This window comes from Nelumbo lutea, chromosome 4, assembly GCF_056320005.1.
Source record: "Nelumbo lutea isolate HS-2025 chromosome 4, American lotus-T2T, whole genome shotgun sequence".
NCBI classification, from domain to species: Eukaryota; Viridiplantae; Streptophyta; class Magnoliopsida; order Proteales; family Nelumbonaceae; genus Nelumbo; species Nelumbo lutea.
In genome coordinates this window covers 82,157,174-82,174,556 of record NC_142687.1, presented here as the reverse complement: position 1 = coordinate 82,174,556, position 17,383 = coordinate 82,157,174, and the positions used below count along the sequence as shown (strand labels likewise).

The 17,383-nt window shown below is 39.4% G+C and overlaps 1 protein-coding gene across 2 annotated transcripts in view; it reads right to left on the bottom strand.

Moving 5' to 3' along the window:
• The window catches only part of SMC3 (structural maintenance of chromosome 3), a 41,597-nt gene that overhangs the window by 13,719 nt on the left and 10,495 nt on the right, over positions 1-17,383 (bottom strand). For both annotated transcript variants that reach the window (XM_088983540.1, XM_088983541.1), the window contains exons 12-15: positions 3,632-3,784; positions 3,354-3,543; positions 1,401-1,534; positions 773-931 (exon numbers count right to left, since the gene is read on the bottom strand). In XM_088983540.1, the coding sequence (XP_088839666.1) occupies positions 773-931; positions 1,401-1,534; positions 3,354-3,543; positions 3,632-3,784 (636 nt within the window). The remainder of the gene's footprint in view (positions 1-772; positions 932-1,400; positions 1,535-3,353; positions 3,544-3,631; positions 3,785-17,383) is intronic.

The window sequence follows — 17,383 nt, the reverse complement described above, 5'->3', positions numbered from 1 at the left end:
ATCCATAGACATCTTATTCTAATGCACAGTATAATACTTCTTTTAATCCTTTTCATTCAATGGACAAACAGTGATTTAAAAGGTGAGCTTAGGCACTCATGCAAGGCATATTTTAAGGTATGCACCAAACCTTGGCCCTACATGCAGCACTTTCAAAAGGTATGTGCCCAGTGAGCCTAGGTGTGCACCTAGCGCGCCTTGCACTTCAGCCCAGGTGTGTGCCTTCTTTATTCTTTAATTGCCTTTTAAGAAGATATTTTACTAGGATGAATGAATGAACAACATTAGCAAATAAGGGGGTTCTCAAAGCGACGGTGAGTGAGTGAATCAAGCAAAAAATTATTTTTACATGCTTGAAAATGTTTTATATGTTTGATTTTATTTTTAAATTCTCATTTGAATATGCTTTACATGTTATGTTCATGTATTTTAATTTTAGATAATAGGATTTTTTTAATATTTATTTTGAAATTTAAGTTTATATGTTTATTAATGTTAAGTTTAAGATATTTTATAAATTTTTTTCATTTTTGAATATTTTTGTCATTTATTGTACTTTTGTGCCTTGCTTCACATTGCCTTGCACCTTACAACTTGGGCACAGATTGCTCCCTGCGCCTTTTTTTAGCCTTGAACTTTTAAAACCCTGGACAAATGGTCCACCAATTTTGATGTTGCATAGAATAAATTCTTATCAACCATTATGCACGCAGCAAGTATGTAAATGTAAGAATGTCAAACAAAAATAAGATATAAAGAGATTATAAAATACCTGATCAAGGTCTTTTGCTACTATAGTGTTCCCAAGGGCTGCAAAAAACGCTAGTTTCATTCGTTCATCTTGAACCTTAACAAGATCAAAAAGCCGTGGAACTCCCTCCGGGGTGTTAACTTTTTCCTTCAACCTTGGTAAATGATCCATTTGTTTTTCCTGCAAAGAGAATTCCAGTAAAAACTCATTTGCAAAATATTAGTGTATGCTTATTTATTCTACCAGGAAAGATAATTATTGTAGTTAAATTTGAATTGTTCTTAATATAAATCATTAAAACTGGGATGCATTCTTATCATAAATAAATTAAGATTTTTTTGCTACGATTTTATGGAGGTTGACTGGTTGGAAAACTTTAAACACATAAATACCCCATGCCCATGTAATGTAGCAAAGTAATACTTCTTCAAGAGCTAGCACCATAGACCTTAATGTGATACCTAAGAGCCATTATGCAACCACTTTTAAGAAGTTAACCACAAAAACTACAATGCAAGAGGTAAGTGCCCAGTTCTGAGATGCCCATGTAATAATTGACTTCACTAAATGTGAACTCAACAATCTTATCAAGAGCATGACAAATGGAGAAGATGTTGAGCACCACAACTCTAAAGCAAGTGATATATACCAAAATCATGAAAGTTGCAACACCAAGATTCCTTTGTCGAAGTAGCTCCACACATGCTTGTGCTGCACTAGTTGTTTCAACAACAATATAGTCTAGTCCAGGGCAAGCAGTTGATATGGCAACATCATATTTTGCTGCAACAATTAAAAAGCAAATGAAATAAATCCAAAATGGGGAAAGCTCATTCTGAAACACTTGGTGAAAAATAAACAACAAATGAAAGTATGTGTCAATCTCAGAAAAGGTGCCAATTTAGAGTGTAGTCAACAAAAGCAATATAGATCAACCGACAAATTAAAGACTTTTCTAAACATCTATCTAAAATGAGGTACAATTTTGCTACACATTTTGCCACTTAACCACATCATTCAAAAAACATCCAAGATTTTTCAAGGGTAATAACAAACTCCATCTCATGTTAGGGTAGAGATCTTGTACATGGACGACCATTGTAGAAAACAAAGATCCGGAAATCCATCAGATGGAACCCCTACCTTTGAATGGGCCTGGTCAGGTATTAAGACCAAGAGAGGCCATCAACCTCTAAGTCCATTTGGGAGGACTGAGTTCAAGATTCAGCTACTTTGGAGAACTCCAAATAAGCTATTCAAATAGGCTGAAGCAGACAGCTCTTCAAATGACTACTTACAGTCAATTTGGGCTCTTCAGTTTTTTCATCAAACAAAGCTTATAGGCAGTCCATGTGGTGCCCAGCTTGGAAAGCCATAAGCCACTGTGCATCACCTCCCCCCCCTTCCATACGAGCACGCTCTACTCCACGTGCAAAGCTTAAGCCTTCCACAAGATAAGTACAATACAATATTTAGGTATTCTTGTCTCCAAACAAGATGCACACCATTCTAAACCATGTAAAAAAATATTTCACTTTTAAAAAGTCGATGTAACATATCACATTAATGCTCTTTTGGGGGGTTATTCACTGTGACACTCTTATCCAGGGTCATAAACAGATCAGTTAAAATTACATTTACCTAAATCTGATTTTGATTCAGTTTTATATTTAGGATTATCAGAATTAATTCAAATTGGACTGATCAGCAAACATACATATACTACACACACATTACAAATTCTTTTAAAAAAATCATAACCAACTAAAGATGACTTCCATGAGGCTTGAACCTACAACATTTTACTAAAAAGCTTATTGCACAAGGTAACTCAACTAATAAAAATATTATCATGCAACCATGCATAGCAGTTTGTACGGACACAGGATGGATAAGATTGATCCAATTACCAAAAGATCTACTGTTTGAGATTCTGACAACAAATGATTAGATCTGGACCATGATTTGATCAATCTATAGCTAGGATATTCATGCAGATTCGATACCAATTTACTCATACCCAAGCAAGATCACATGTTGCAATTGAACACAGCAATTAGCTAGACCTCTTTTTTAACATTCTTCATTATTTGATTCCTTTCATAAAAGTGATCCAATACTTTCCTAATTCACTTTTTTGTGGTTCCAATTTTGAAGGTAAGATTAAATTTTCAATGAGCCTATACAGATGACCAATCAATTTTTTGTTGGCACTATGCATCTTTTTCACAAACAATAACACAGAATCTCACCCTATCAATCAAAGAAGACTGATTAGCAGATAAGGACTTCCTTTTAAGAATGTGGAGAATGTGGAAATACTCTAAGAGGTGAACTGTTACATACTTGGAAAAAAACAAAAAAAAAAAAAAAACTTCCAAGCATACTTTTGTTCTCTAAATTTATAAGAACAATTCAAAGATTGACCTGTAGAAGATTAATGCATCCAACAATGCAATCCATTCTGGGGAAATTAGTAACCAAAAATGTAAATATACAACTATAATTATAACAAGGATGTGAAATGTAACAGATGTTCTTATAAGCATATCAACACAATTTATTGAACAGCAAATACTAGTAAAGAAAAGAAAATACTCACCATCAATAGCACCTAGATCTCCCATTCGGCCATAAATTCCCTCTATTTGGTTAGATTCCTTAGCTTGCAAGATTGCCTTCAAAACAGTTCCCTGACTCTTTTCTGACTCCATAACAGACAAAAGCTCCGCAACCTTTTGTCTTGCAGCTTGTTCAAGAGTAATTAGTGATTCTTGCTCTCTACTGCATTCCTGTGAAGGACTAAGGTGTTCTTACTAGATTCTATTTTAACAGCATAAACAATGAAAGTGCATAAATTCAATAGGATGGCACACATACTTGTTCAATTTTCCGAGCTACCATTGCCTTACTTCTGTGATCCTCTAAATCACTTTTGACTTTCATGATGCTGACACTCTTTTCTTCAATTTTAGCCATTATCTCATTCATCTGCTGTTGAGCATCCTCAAAAGCTCTCCGACCAGCATCATGCTAAAATGGAGAATAACGATGTTCAAACAACTACCCAAAAATCAATATCATTCAAGGCCAAATTGCTATCATAGGGCAATTTGGTGATCTTGAAATAGGCAACCTTTCAAAATCTAGAAGCATAGTTGTTAAGGCAACAATGGAGCACCTAGGCTTTGCCTAGGCAAGAATTTCATAAAATAAAAAACTAAGTGTTTCCTAATTCTCTAGTTTTGTATACAATAAAGCATGCATGTTAATTGGAAAATAGCCATTTTCTTTATTAATAACATTAAAATTCCTCTCGAAACATGGAAAATCAACATATTTAAAACAATAGTATTTCAACTATATTAATTTATGTTGGGAGTGTTAGGGTATTTTTGTCTTCTAAATGATAGTTGTGTTGTTGGAAACAGCCTCTCTATATGTGCAAGGGTAAGGCTGCATACATCTATCCCTCCTAAACCTCGCATTGAAAGGAGCCTCGTGCACTGAGCTGCTCTTTCAGGCTTTTTATATTGGGGCACCTAGTTAAGGGTATTTTCTTCATCCTATTCAAATACTTTGTTTTGGGGCATGAATAGCAACTTAGCCCATTATCAAGACAAACTATTCTTCTCTTTTCTTCTTTTCCTTTCTCTCTCTTAATACTTTGTAACTTGGTATTAGAGCACCCTTGAGACCAAGGAACTCTTCTGCTACTGGTTGACTCAGGTAGAACTAGTGATGTTAGCATGTTGTCGACTGACATCAACAGTCCATACAGCCAACAACAACCCTATGTGTTACTAGTGCAGGTTGATGCACCATAATTTTAGAAGATATTTAGTATATATTGCAAGACAGTTTGAAGGTGCATAGGCGCTTTTTTTTTAATTTTCGGATGGAAATTGATGAAAAATCCAAATTCAGAGTTTAAGGCTTCTATGATCATGTGGAGCGTTGATTGCCCTTAAAACCTTTTGGGTTTGGATCATGGCAAATCTCGAAGTATGCAAGAAATGATCCCTGGTTTTTGAGCCCTAAATTTTTTTTGACAAAATCATTTCTTCCTGAGTTTTGCCACAACACTTTTTCTCTCCTTTTCATTGGTGTAACCCTAGTTCAAACCTGGTGAAAAAGGGTTTGGGGTTTTTCAGCTAGTGTTGGGATGTTGTGATGTTGGTGACATAAATCTTTGTGAGGTTTGTGATTGATGGATTCGCACAAGGATGTCTATGTGACTACCTATGTCTTCCTTGGAGGCAATAACAATGCTGATGGAGGGTGACTTGGCCAACCAACCAGGAAGCATCACATGGCATGCCAAACCAACTGGTGACACCTCGACGCCACGTAATATGTGTATCCAGCCCTAAGAAGATCTATTGAACATTCTTCAACAGGGCCACACATTCCACCTCAGGAGGTCGAGGACCTCAGAGGCCGACTTGCCCTCCTCCAACCCAAAAATAGAGATGTAAATCAGGTCATGCTGGGCAACACGGCACGGTCCACGTGTGGCCCGCACAAAGTGTGGGTTGTGTCATGCCAGCCTGCAGGCCAAGGCAGGTCGTGCTTCCCTCCCCTAGGATACTTTGGAAGGTCAGCCCAGCACGGCCCATGGCCCAAGCCCATGTAGGCCCATTCCGTGCAGTGTCATGCCATGGGCCAATCCGGGCCACAAACCAAGCAAAGCCATGTTTTTTAAAAATTTAGAAAAAAGTAATGAAAATTTTAAAATAAATTAAAAAGTAGACAAAAAAAAATTTAAAAAATCTTTAAATTTTATTTTATATGAATTTTGATGTATACAATTGTTTATATATGCAATGAAAAATGAAATAATATAATAAAATTATATATACACAAATATAATATATATAATTATGATATAATATATGTGGGTCGAGTTGGGCCGGGTCGCGAGCAACATGGCCCGCTTGGTCATGTCGTGTTGTGCCGGCACATGGACCTGAAACCCCAAGCCCGACACTACACATAAGAACGTGGCATACCCGGCATGACTTGATTTACACCTCTACCCAAGAAGCCAACAATCTAACTATCAGCTCGAGAAAGAGTGAGAGCAATGAGAAAGACAAAAGTCCAGATCTGTTAGGGTTGATCAATTTGATCAAACCAACCCAGAAAAAAGATATATTTATATTAATCTTATGTAAATGAACAAGATTGACCTTACAAAGAGAATAAAAAAGGAGTTCTACACTAAAGTACACGCCTATTATAGTACAAGAAAGAAAACATAAAGTACAATATAGTAGAATTACAAAACTACCCTTCAATAGTTCTTCTACACTCCCGCTCAAACTGATGTTGGGGTAGAAGCATCAATTTGTCAACAAGGAAATTATGTCGGGCTTTGGTCATGGCTTTGGTGAAGAGATCCGCAAGCTGTAAACCCGATGAAACATGTGGGAGAGAGATGTGACTTGCATGGAGAAGGTCACGAATGAAGTGACAATCCACCTCAATGTGTTTAATCTGCTCATGAAATGCAGGATTGGTTGCAATGTTGATTGCACTCATGTTGTCTACAAACAGAGGAATAGCAAATGAGTCATCAATATTCATATCATGAAGGAGTGCCTTAAGCCAGATTATTTCACTACATACTGAAGACATGGCTCTATACTCGGCTTCAGTAGATGACTTGGAAACCGTTTGTTGTTTCTTGCATTTCCAAGAAATCAAAGAATCACCAAGGAATATACACCAGCCAGTAGTAGAGTGATGAGTGTCAGGACAACAGGCCCAGTCAGCATTTGCATAAGCTCGGAGTTGTGTGGATGAAGAGGATGCGAAAAATAAGCTATATGATAGTGTACTCCGTACATAACAAATAATTTGGAAAACTGCAGAATAGTAAGGCTGACGTGGAGCTTAAACAAACTGACTCACAATTTGAACCGCATAGAAGATGTCAGGTCTAATCATGGTTAGGTAGATAAGACTACCTACAAGTTGTCTATACAGGATAGCATTAGGAAGAAGATCACCCTCCTCTTTACTTAACTTACAATTAAGCTCCAGAGGTGTATCAACATGTTTGGAGTCAGTCAAGCAAGCAAGAGACACCAAATCATAAGCATATTTCTGTTGATTGATAACGTAACCCCGATGACATCTTTGAATTTCGAGTCCAAGAAAGTATATTACTGGCCCAGAATCTTTCATTTTGAAGGAGTTACTAAGCAGAAGTTTAAGATTGGTAATACCATCCACATCATTTCCAATAATAAGGATGTCATCAACATAGACCAAAAAAAGAGTCAATCCCTGAGCCCATTGTAGTCTGAAGTACTCTACTGAAAACCAGCTTCCAACACTATTGTACGGAAGCAATCAAACCAAGCTCGTGGAGCTTGTTTAAGGCATATAAAGATTTCTTCAATTTACACACCAACTGAGGATTGTTGTAGTAGCCGGGAGGTGGTTTCAAATAAATTGTCTCTTGTAACTCTCCATGGAGGAAGGCATTCTTGACAAACATCTAATGAATTGTCCATTGTTTGAGGGCAGTAATGGCTAGTAGCAAACAAATTGTTGTCATTTTGGCCACAGGTGCAAAAGTTTCATTATAGTCAATTCTAAAATCTTGCTTGTAGCCTTAAGCAACCAGAGAGGCCTTATATCTATCCAGAGTACCATCAGATTTGAGTTTTACAGTGTAAACCCACCGGCTACCAATTATGGAGGCATCTAGAGGAGAGACAAGATCCCATGTGTCATTTTCCAATAAAACTTGAACCTCTAAATCCATAGCTTCTTTCCAATGCTCAACTGCTACGGCCTAGCTGTAAGACTTAGGAATATATGTGGATGAAAAAACAATTGAGAATGAGCTATGACTTGAAAAGAAGCCATAGGGATCAGGTGGACAAGAAATACGAGATAACCAACGCAAAGGAATAGATGAAGGTAAATCCTCAGGAGGAGAATTTGCACTTACAAAATGGTGGATGGAGAGGAATGACCAAACACTATTGCTTGAGATGGAGGAGGCATAGGCAATGGGCGAACTGGATGCTTCCTAAAGTATGTTTGAAGAGGTTGAAGCGAAGGAGAATCACCTATAGATCCAAAGTAATGCAGAACAGAAATGGATGGTGCAGGTAATTTACAAATATGTTCAAAGAATGACATTCTTAAGAAAAATGACATTGTGAAAAATGCGCAACCGACAGACTTTGGGATCATAACAGAGAAACCCCTTGTGTTCCGTACTGTATCCCATGAAAGCATACATAGCTGATTAAGTTGTTAGTTTTGTGTGTTCATGAGGAGGGGGATGGACAAAGCAAACACATTTGAAGACACGAAGAATGGATAGGTTTGGTGGACGATAAAAGGACTGATAGGGAGACGAAACTGGAATTCCATGATCCCATGGTGGATAAGTCCGATGACTCAGCAGCAGTGCGGAATTGAGTTTCTTGTCCGGTGGATCTGATCTATAATTAAGGGGCAATACATGCCAAAAGGTTTGAAGAAGGAACACGCATAAGAATATATAACCAACCCACCCTTCCTTTTGAATATATGCTCTTTAGCCCATCAAAAATGGAAGTGAGTTTATCTGTGAGAAAGAATTGTATTTATATTTCTTGTAACTTAGGAACACGGAATTGAAAAGTAGTACGGGTCACCTTCACCCATAAGGTAAGGGGAGCATGTGAATCTTGTATCAAGAACCTCACCATACTAGCAATATGATGGTTATTGCGCTCTGATACTCCACTATGTCGAGGAGTACCAGAACAAGATCTCTAGGACTGAATGCCATGTTGTTTAAGATAGGTTTGAAACTCACCATCCTCACCATCATAATACTCCCCCCCTAAATCTGACCTCAAAATACTTATGGTGCTTTTAAACTGGGTCATTACCATAGCATGAAAGTTCTTAAACATGGAGAAGACTTCTGATTTCTTTCGAATAAAGTAAACCCATGTGTAACGAGTGCAATCATCAATGAATAATACAAAGTACTTATAACCCAAGCGTGAAATAACTGGAAACGACTACACATCACTATGAATGAGATAAAAAGGTGTAGATGCATGTTTAGTAGAAGATGGAAAAGGTAAACCATGACTTCTACTATAGCAACAAGTTAAACAAGATTTATCAATATTCTTGACTGAATAAGTATTCAAACGCAAACAACTGGAGGAAAAAATATAATCCAAACTCTTAGCATGAGTGTGACCCAAACGTCTATGCCATAACTGCCACACATTATTACATGAAGAAATAGAAGAACTAGGAGAAACAAATAGCAAACAAGAATCCAGTGAAGATCTCCTAGTCCTGAATTCCAAATCAAACAACCTCCCAAGCCTACACCCCTTCCCCTTCAGCTCCCCAATGTGTTGGTCCTGAATAAAGCAACCATCACGAGTAAATAAAGCATTACTACCATCATCAACAAGTTGTCCAACAGATATTAAACTAGTAGTCAATTTAGGGACAAAAAAAGTTTTGGGAAGATGTAAGGGTTTGGTCTTAGTGATGGATAAGAACAAATCATTACAACCATATACAAGTAAAGAATCACCATTGGCAGTAATAATATGGTTATCGAAGGATTTAGGTTTAGGAGATTAACCAAAGGAGGTCCCAATCATGTGATTTGAAGCCCCTGAATCAATAATTCACATGTGACACGGAAATAAACACAAAAAAGCAGACTTACCAGCCAGTCCAAAAATAGAAATAGCTAAAGAAATAGCTGAAGACATGAGTTCACGAATCTTTTCTTCAGTCAGATTTCCATGGGCATCTGATTTGTGGGCTAATGATGAGGTGGCAACATCAGTAGAAACAGATTCGGTTGAGGCCTGATAAGCCTTATGCTACCCTTTCTTGGGAGGCCTAGTCGGACATTCCACAATGATATGTCATTGTTGTTTACAATAAGTACAGAAGTTTTTCTTCTTGCAATGGGATGCCACGTGACCAAATTCTTTGCATTCATAACACTGCAACTTCGAGAGGTCTTTCTTACCCTTCTGTTTGGTGGCTAAGAACACAGTATCAATCCCATGTTCCTTCTTCTGATCAAGTGCAGATAAAGTAAGACGATGTGTTTCCTCCCGTAACCACCCTCCAAGGATTGCATCTAGTTCAGGGACTGGTTCTCTACGGAGAATGTTGGAGTGTAGTGCTTCATAGTGAGGCTTGAGATGCATCAAGAAATGCATGGTCTTTCTCTTAGTGAGATGCTTCTCCATAGTCTTCACACAACAATTTGTAGAAAGATCCCCAAAGTGAGCCAATTCATATTCAGTCCAAAGATTTATAAATCCGGCATAGTATTCCTGAATCCGCTTCTCCCCTTAAACATAGGAGAAAATATCGATTTCGATCTGATAATGCCTAGACATATTCGATTGTTGATATACCTTTTCAAGGTATTCGAACATGTCTTGGGCAGACTTGAGACCTCTCATCGGGATACTGACATCCATTGAGATAGACCCATGTATCCATGATGTAACCTGAGCATTTTCGATTCTCCATTGTTTCAGCCCTTTAACATCATCTGCGTCAGGCATGGGAGTGGAACAGTCAATGTAACCCCACATGCCTTTCCCTTCAACAAAGTACTGAAAATGAAATTTCCAGATAGCATAGTTGCTCCCATCAAACTTGATGGAAAAAAATTCACTCTTTTCCAAAGCCATAATGAACAGGAAATAAGTAAAGATTGATCTAATCAAGCAATAAGGAAGTAATAAAGCTATGAGAATCAAAGAAACTGATAATAGAAGCCTCTTACAATCGCCAGAAATCGTCCAAGTTTCAAAAGAAGAAGAAAACTTGAAACACAATCCAAAAAAGGAAAGTATGGGTGCGGCCGCCCAGAAGAGATGTATAGATCTCTCTCAAATCTTCTAAGATCTCGACGAAAGTTTCAGAATATGATGAGAAGGTCTAGGCGACACTTCCTTTCAAATCTCACTGCAAACTGAAGTCGTACGAGAGAGATCAAATAAAATCTCTCTCCTTGGATGCACAAAACACAAAGAACAGATCTATGGACAAATCAAAACAATCCAAATTCAATCAGCGGTGACGGCAGATGTCACACTAATCAAAAAGAGAAGAAAAGGATCAGAGAACAGCCTGCTCTGATACCATGTCAACTCGAGAAAGAGTGAGAGAGCAATGAGAAAGACAATTCCAAAACTATTAGGGTTGATCAATATGATCGAACCAACCAGAAAAGATGTATTTATATTAATCTTATGTGAATGGACAAAATTGTCCTTACAAAGAGAAAAAAAAAGTTGTACACTAAAGTACATGCCTATTATATAGTACAAGAAAGAAAAAATAAAGTACAGTACAGTAGAATTACAAAACTACCCTTCAATTGTTCTTCTACACTAAGTAGGCAACTGACTTCCGGGTACCAACCTACCGATCTGACGACCTAAGTGGCATATTAACCTTATACAGAGTAACGTGCCTATCAATTCCGAGTCATGCAGTAGCGCATCGCCCACCCGATGTGGATGACCTCTATCTCCGTACGACTCGGAGAGACTGGACAAGGATCACCACCAACGTGAGAGGGACGCACCCCGAAGATAATGGGCTGATAAGGCTTGACATCCCCAATATCTCAGACATGAATCTCAGACCCCAACGCCTATAAAAGGGACTCAACCCTCCTTTACAAGGTACACGCAATTAAGTGCAACTTCATCTCTCATTTTCTTGCTCTCCTGATCACTATAAGCTCGCATAACTTAAGCAACAGAGTGTTCACCCAAGGTCTAACCCCTCAAACACTCTAATACTCTCTCTCTTGCAGATTAGTCCACCAACCTCAACACTCATCAACCGAGTTGTCCTCCAATAGGGCCCTTTCAAAAGGTGTATGTTGGTGCGCCTAGAAGTGCACCTTGCGCCTCAGCCTAGGCGTGCCACAAAGGTGGCTTGTAGAATTAGGAATGCAATATGTTTTACATCACACTAGCTTCTTGAAGTAATGCAATTGAGGCAAAAAAGAGGTGGGTTTTACATTCTTGAAAACTTTTGTTAGCGTAGGGGTATTTCTGTCTTTATACCTTGATTAATGTTGTTGATCTGTAATGTGTTGGAACAAGTGCTCGTAACTTAAGGGAACATAGGTCTTTTCAGTCATGTTTTAATAATAATAATATAAATACTTATTGGCTGATTGGGAGAAGTCAAGTTGACTATTGCAGTTCGAACTAGAATTCTCTCTCTCTCTCTATCACCTTTTCTTCTTCTACATAACTGAACTCAGTCAAGCCGAACTCTAAGGCAGACCTGAATTCTATCATGGTATCAGAGCTTCTCGAAGCTGCCTAGATTTCTGCTTGCCTAGGGTTCATTCTCTGCGCACCCTATCTAGGGTTTTCCTTTTTTCTGTGTTCGATTGAAAATAAGGGAAAGGGCTGAAAAGGAGTGATTGCCCCCTTCCCTTGGAGGTCTCTATGCCTCCAGTCAGGTTGTATGTGGTCGGTTGCTGTGATTTCTGAGATCGCCCTCTCCTAGTAGAGGAAGAATAGAGGGCCGAACTGTGTGGGCAGTGGTTGTTGTGTGTGCAGCGGCTGTTGTGCGTGGACTGCTTTCCTGTTCGTATGGGTGTTACTTCAGCAATAAGGTAAGAAATTTCAGTGCATGATATCTGTTATGGATTAAATAGGAGGTGTGTTTCAGACCATATGCTAGGGTTTCGGCCAGTAAGTGCTAGGGTTTATGCAGGTTTCTATGCATTTTGAAGGAAGAGATGTGATCATATAGTGGTGAGATTTCAGGTAGTTGAAAGGAGTAGGGTTTATGGTGTGAGCACACGTTTCAGCAACAAGAAGTGCTGAAATCAGTGTGACAGGTGTGATCTAGGGTTTGTGGTGTAAAGAGCACACATTCCAGCAACAATTAGTGTTGCAATCAGTGTGACAGGCGTGACCTAGTGGTGCGTAGTGTGCAGATCTCAGTGATAATAGAATTCAAAAAATGTGCAGAATCGATGATAACATAATGGAAGACAATAATGATTATAAACCTAGTGTGATGGTGCCTACAGACAACTTGAATGTTCAGATGACCTCCATTAAATTAAATGGAGAGAATTATGTGCCTTGGGCTAAATCCGTTGAAGTCTTTCTGAAGGCAAAAAAGGTAAAACACATCAGAGAGGAGAAACCCTCCTCTAACTCTCACGAGTATGAAGACTGGGAGTAAGAGGATGCTCAGATCATCACATGATTGTGGAACAATATGGAACCCAGGATTAGTGTGAACTTCATGTTCCTTGCTACTGCCAAAGATGTGTAGGACCATGCGAAGAAATTGTATTCGGGGCAGGACAATACAACCAGAGTTTATCAGCTTTATCAAGAGTACTTTAACCTACAACAGGGCAATCAGAGTCTTGAGGAGTACTATGCCAACATGAGGAACATACGTAATGAGTTGAATGTCTATCATCCTCTCACTTCTGATGTCAAGATTCAGCAACAACAGAGAGAGCAGCTTGATGTGACTAGATTTTTTGTGGGACTAAAGTCTGAATATGAACCAGTACGGACTCAGATATTAGGGGGATCAGCTCTTCCGTCCCTAGAAGAGGTATTTGCTCGACTCCGGAGGATTTCTATTGGATCTACTGAGAACTCTAATATCTCAGATAGATTTGCCTTTGCTGCATCGAGAGGTCGTGGTGTTAGAGGTGGAGCTCGGGGAGATCAGTCTGGCCGTGGTGGTGGTAGTGGTTCCGCATATGGCCGAAGTGGCAATGGTGGGTCTACTCATAATCGTGGTGGTGGTCGTACTGGGAGCAGAGATTCAGGGGGAGCCTGTGGTAGAGGACATAGCTCAGGCCCGAGGAAGTGCACTCATTGTGGTATGGATGGACATACCATCAACTATTGTTATGATCTACATGTTCCTCCCTCAACCTGAGCCAATCATGCCGCGACCAGTGACTCAAGTTCCAGCTTTAGATAGGAGAATCATTCATCTGACCAGATGCCTCCTACATACACCGATGGTCCCATGAAGGAGATGGTGAGTGTTCCCTGGGATGAATATGAGAGGTTTATCCAAGCACAGCAAAACACAGCGACTTTTTCTCACTCAGGTATGGCTTGTCTGGCATCTACACCCAATCCCTGGATCATTGACTCTAGAGTCTCCAATCACATGACTGGAACTCCAGGTGTGCTTTCCTCCTTATCTCATTGTTCCACATCACAATCAGTCACCCTTGCTAATGGTTCCACATCCTCAATTTGTGGTGTTGGTAATGTTGACCTAGATCATGTATCCCTCTCATCAGTTCTGTATGTTCCTAAATTGCCTTTTAACCTTATGTCTGTTAGTAAGCTGACCAAATCACTTAACTGTTCCATTACCTTTTATCCTTCTATGTGTGTTTTTCAAGATCTCAAGACGGGGATGAAGATTGGTGGAGGGCATGAAGCAAGTCGACTGTATTATCTTGGCGGTGGTGGTGGTAGAACTTCAACAGCTCTCCAGTCATCTCTTTCTCCTCTCCAGTGGCATTGTCGATTTGGTCATCCATCGCTAAAAGTCTTGAAGTCCTTGGTTCCGTCCTTGAGTCAACTTTCTGTTTTGGATTGTGAGTCGTGTCAGTTTGGGAAACACCGTCGTATTCCCTTTAGTCCTAGGGTTGATAACTGTGTGTTGAGTCATTTTTCTTTAGTTCATTCAGATGTTTGGGGTCCTTATAAAGTGATGCCATATAATGGATACAGATGTTTTGTCATTTTTGTGGATGATTTTTCAAAGATGATGTGGCTCTATTTAATGAAAGAAAGAAGTGAATTGTTTACCATTTTTCAAAATTTTTTTGCTGAGATTCGTAACCAATTTGGTACCCACATCAAAGTTTTTTGTTCTGATAATGGCCGCGAATATTTATCCTCATCATTTCAAGAACACCTGGACCAACACGGCATTATACATCAAACCTCGTGTACCTACACCCCACAACAAAACGGGGTGGTTGAGAAAAAGAATCACCATCTCCTTGAAACAACAAGATCCCTAATGCATCACATGCATGTTCCCAAACCTTTTTGGAGTGATGCAGTGCTTACCTCTTGTTTTCTGATTAATCAGATGCCCACGTCGATCCTTGATGGTCATTCTCTATTTCAGGTCTTGTTTCCCACTTTGTCTCCATTCCCTCTTACGCCGAGAGTTTTTGGGTGTGTCTGCTTCGTCCAAAATCCGGGTCCCGAGATGACAAGTTTGATGCCCGTTCTCTCAAGTGCATCTTCCTTGGCTATTCTCGGACCTAGAAAGGGTATAGGTGTTACCATCCTGGTTCTCAATGGTCCTTTGTGTGTGCCGATGTCAATTTCTTTGAATCTACTCCGTTCTTCTTGGGGTCTGGTGATGCTTCTTCCTCCTCATCACCTCCTCCTCTTCCACTTCCCGTTGTTGATCCTCCTCCCTTTGTTCCAATTGTGACCAAATCCTTGCCTCTGGTGCCACCACCTGTTGAGCGCCCACCTATCCGTCATGTGTATACACATCGCCCATGTGCACCAGCTACTATTCCTCCTGCTACATCTCCGTCAACGGATCCGGCACCATACCCACACTTAGCATCTGAGATTGATCTACCCATTGCTTTGCGGAAAGGTAAACGTACTTGCACCATTTATCCCATTTCTAATTATGTTTCTCTTACTCACCTTTTCGCTTCCTATCGCCAGTTTGTTATCTTCAGTTATTGTTCCTAAAGATGTCCAGGAAGCCCTTGCCTCTCCAGGGTGGTGTCATGCCATGGAAGAAGAACTCTCAGCCCTACACCATAATCATACTCGGGACCTCACTGCTCTTCCTCCTGGGAAGCAAACTGTTGGTTGTCAAAGGGTATTCTCAAACCTATGGTATTGACTACACAGAGACCTTCTCATCGGTTGCTAAGATAGGGTCAGTTCGTGTTGTGATCTCTCTTGCAGCCATGTATGAGTGGCCACTATATCAGCTTGATATCAAGAATGTCTTTTTGCATGGTGACTTACTCGAGGAAGTCTACATGGAGCAACCTCCGGGGTTTGTTGCTCAAGGGGAGGATGGTAAGGTGTGCAGACTAAAGAAGGCTATATATGGGCTTAACAGTCTCCTCGAGCATGGTTTGGTAGGTTCGGTGAGGTGGTAAAGAAGTTTGGTATGAAACAATGCAAATTTGACCATTCTATATTTAGTCGTGACTCTCCGGGAGGAAAAATACTGTTGGTGGTATATGTAGTTGATATTGTTATTACTGAGAATGATAACATTGGTATTGACAGGCTAAAGACTTATCTACATGATCACTTTCAAACAAAGGATCTGGGTAAACTGAAATACTTCTTGGGGATAGAGGTAGCAAGATCCAAGTATGGGATTAACCTGTGCCAGAGGAAGTATGTGCTTGATTTGCTAGAAGAAACAAGCCTGTTGGGTGTCAAACCAGCAGAAACACCCATGGACACAAATTCTAAGCTAAGCAATGATATGGGTGAAGTGTTTGAAGACCCTGGCAGATACTGACGACTTGAGGGCAAACTAAACTACCTAACCATTACCAGACCAGACATCTCATTTGCAGTTAGTGTGGTAAGCCAGTTCATGAAAAAACCTTTGATTTCTCATTGGAATGCAGTTCTGAGAATTGTGAAGTATCTAAAAGGGGCTCCGGGTCGCGGTTTAATATACAAGAGAGGGGAAAAACTTGAAATAGAAGGGTATTCTGATGCTGATTGGGCCGGTTCTATGTCTAATAGGCGGTCTACTACAGGCTATTGCACGTTTCTAGGAGGTAACCTGGTGACATGGAAAAGTAAGAAGCAAACAGTTGTTGCAAGAAGCAATGCAGAAGCAGAATATAGGGCTATGGCGCACACTGCTTGTGAACTAGCGTGGTTAAGGAACCTTCTATAGGAAGTAGGGTACAACATTAACACTCCTATAAAGCTCTATTGTGATAATCAGGCTGCAGTTCATATTTCCTCTAATCCAATGTTTCATGAAAGAACCAAAAACATTGAGGTTGACTGTCACTTTGTGAGGGAGAAGGTGCTGAATGGAGAGCTAGACACTACACGTGTTAATACAGGAAATCAGTGGGCTGATTTATTTACAAAAGGCTTGAGTCGGGGAAGAGTGGACTACATATGTAACAAGCTGGGAGTATATGATATATACTCACCAGCTTGAGGGGAGTGTTAGCGTAGGGGTATTTCTATCTTTATACCTTGATTAATGTTGTTGATCTGTAATGTTGTGTTGGAACAAGTGCTCTTAACTTAAGTAAGGGCACATAGGTCTTTTCAGTTATGTTTTAATAATAATATAAATACTTACTGGCTGACTTGGAGAAGTCAAGTTGACTCTTTCAGTTCGAACCAGAATTCTCTCTCTCTCTCTCTCTCTCTCTCTCTCTCTACATAACTGAACTCAGTCAGGCCAAACTCTAAGGCAGACCTGAATTCTATCAACTTTTATATGTGTGATTTTATTTTTAAATTTTCATTTGAATATGCTTTACATGTTATGTTTATGTATTTTAATTTTAGATAATAGGTTTTTTAAAACATTTATTTTAAAATTTAAGTT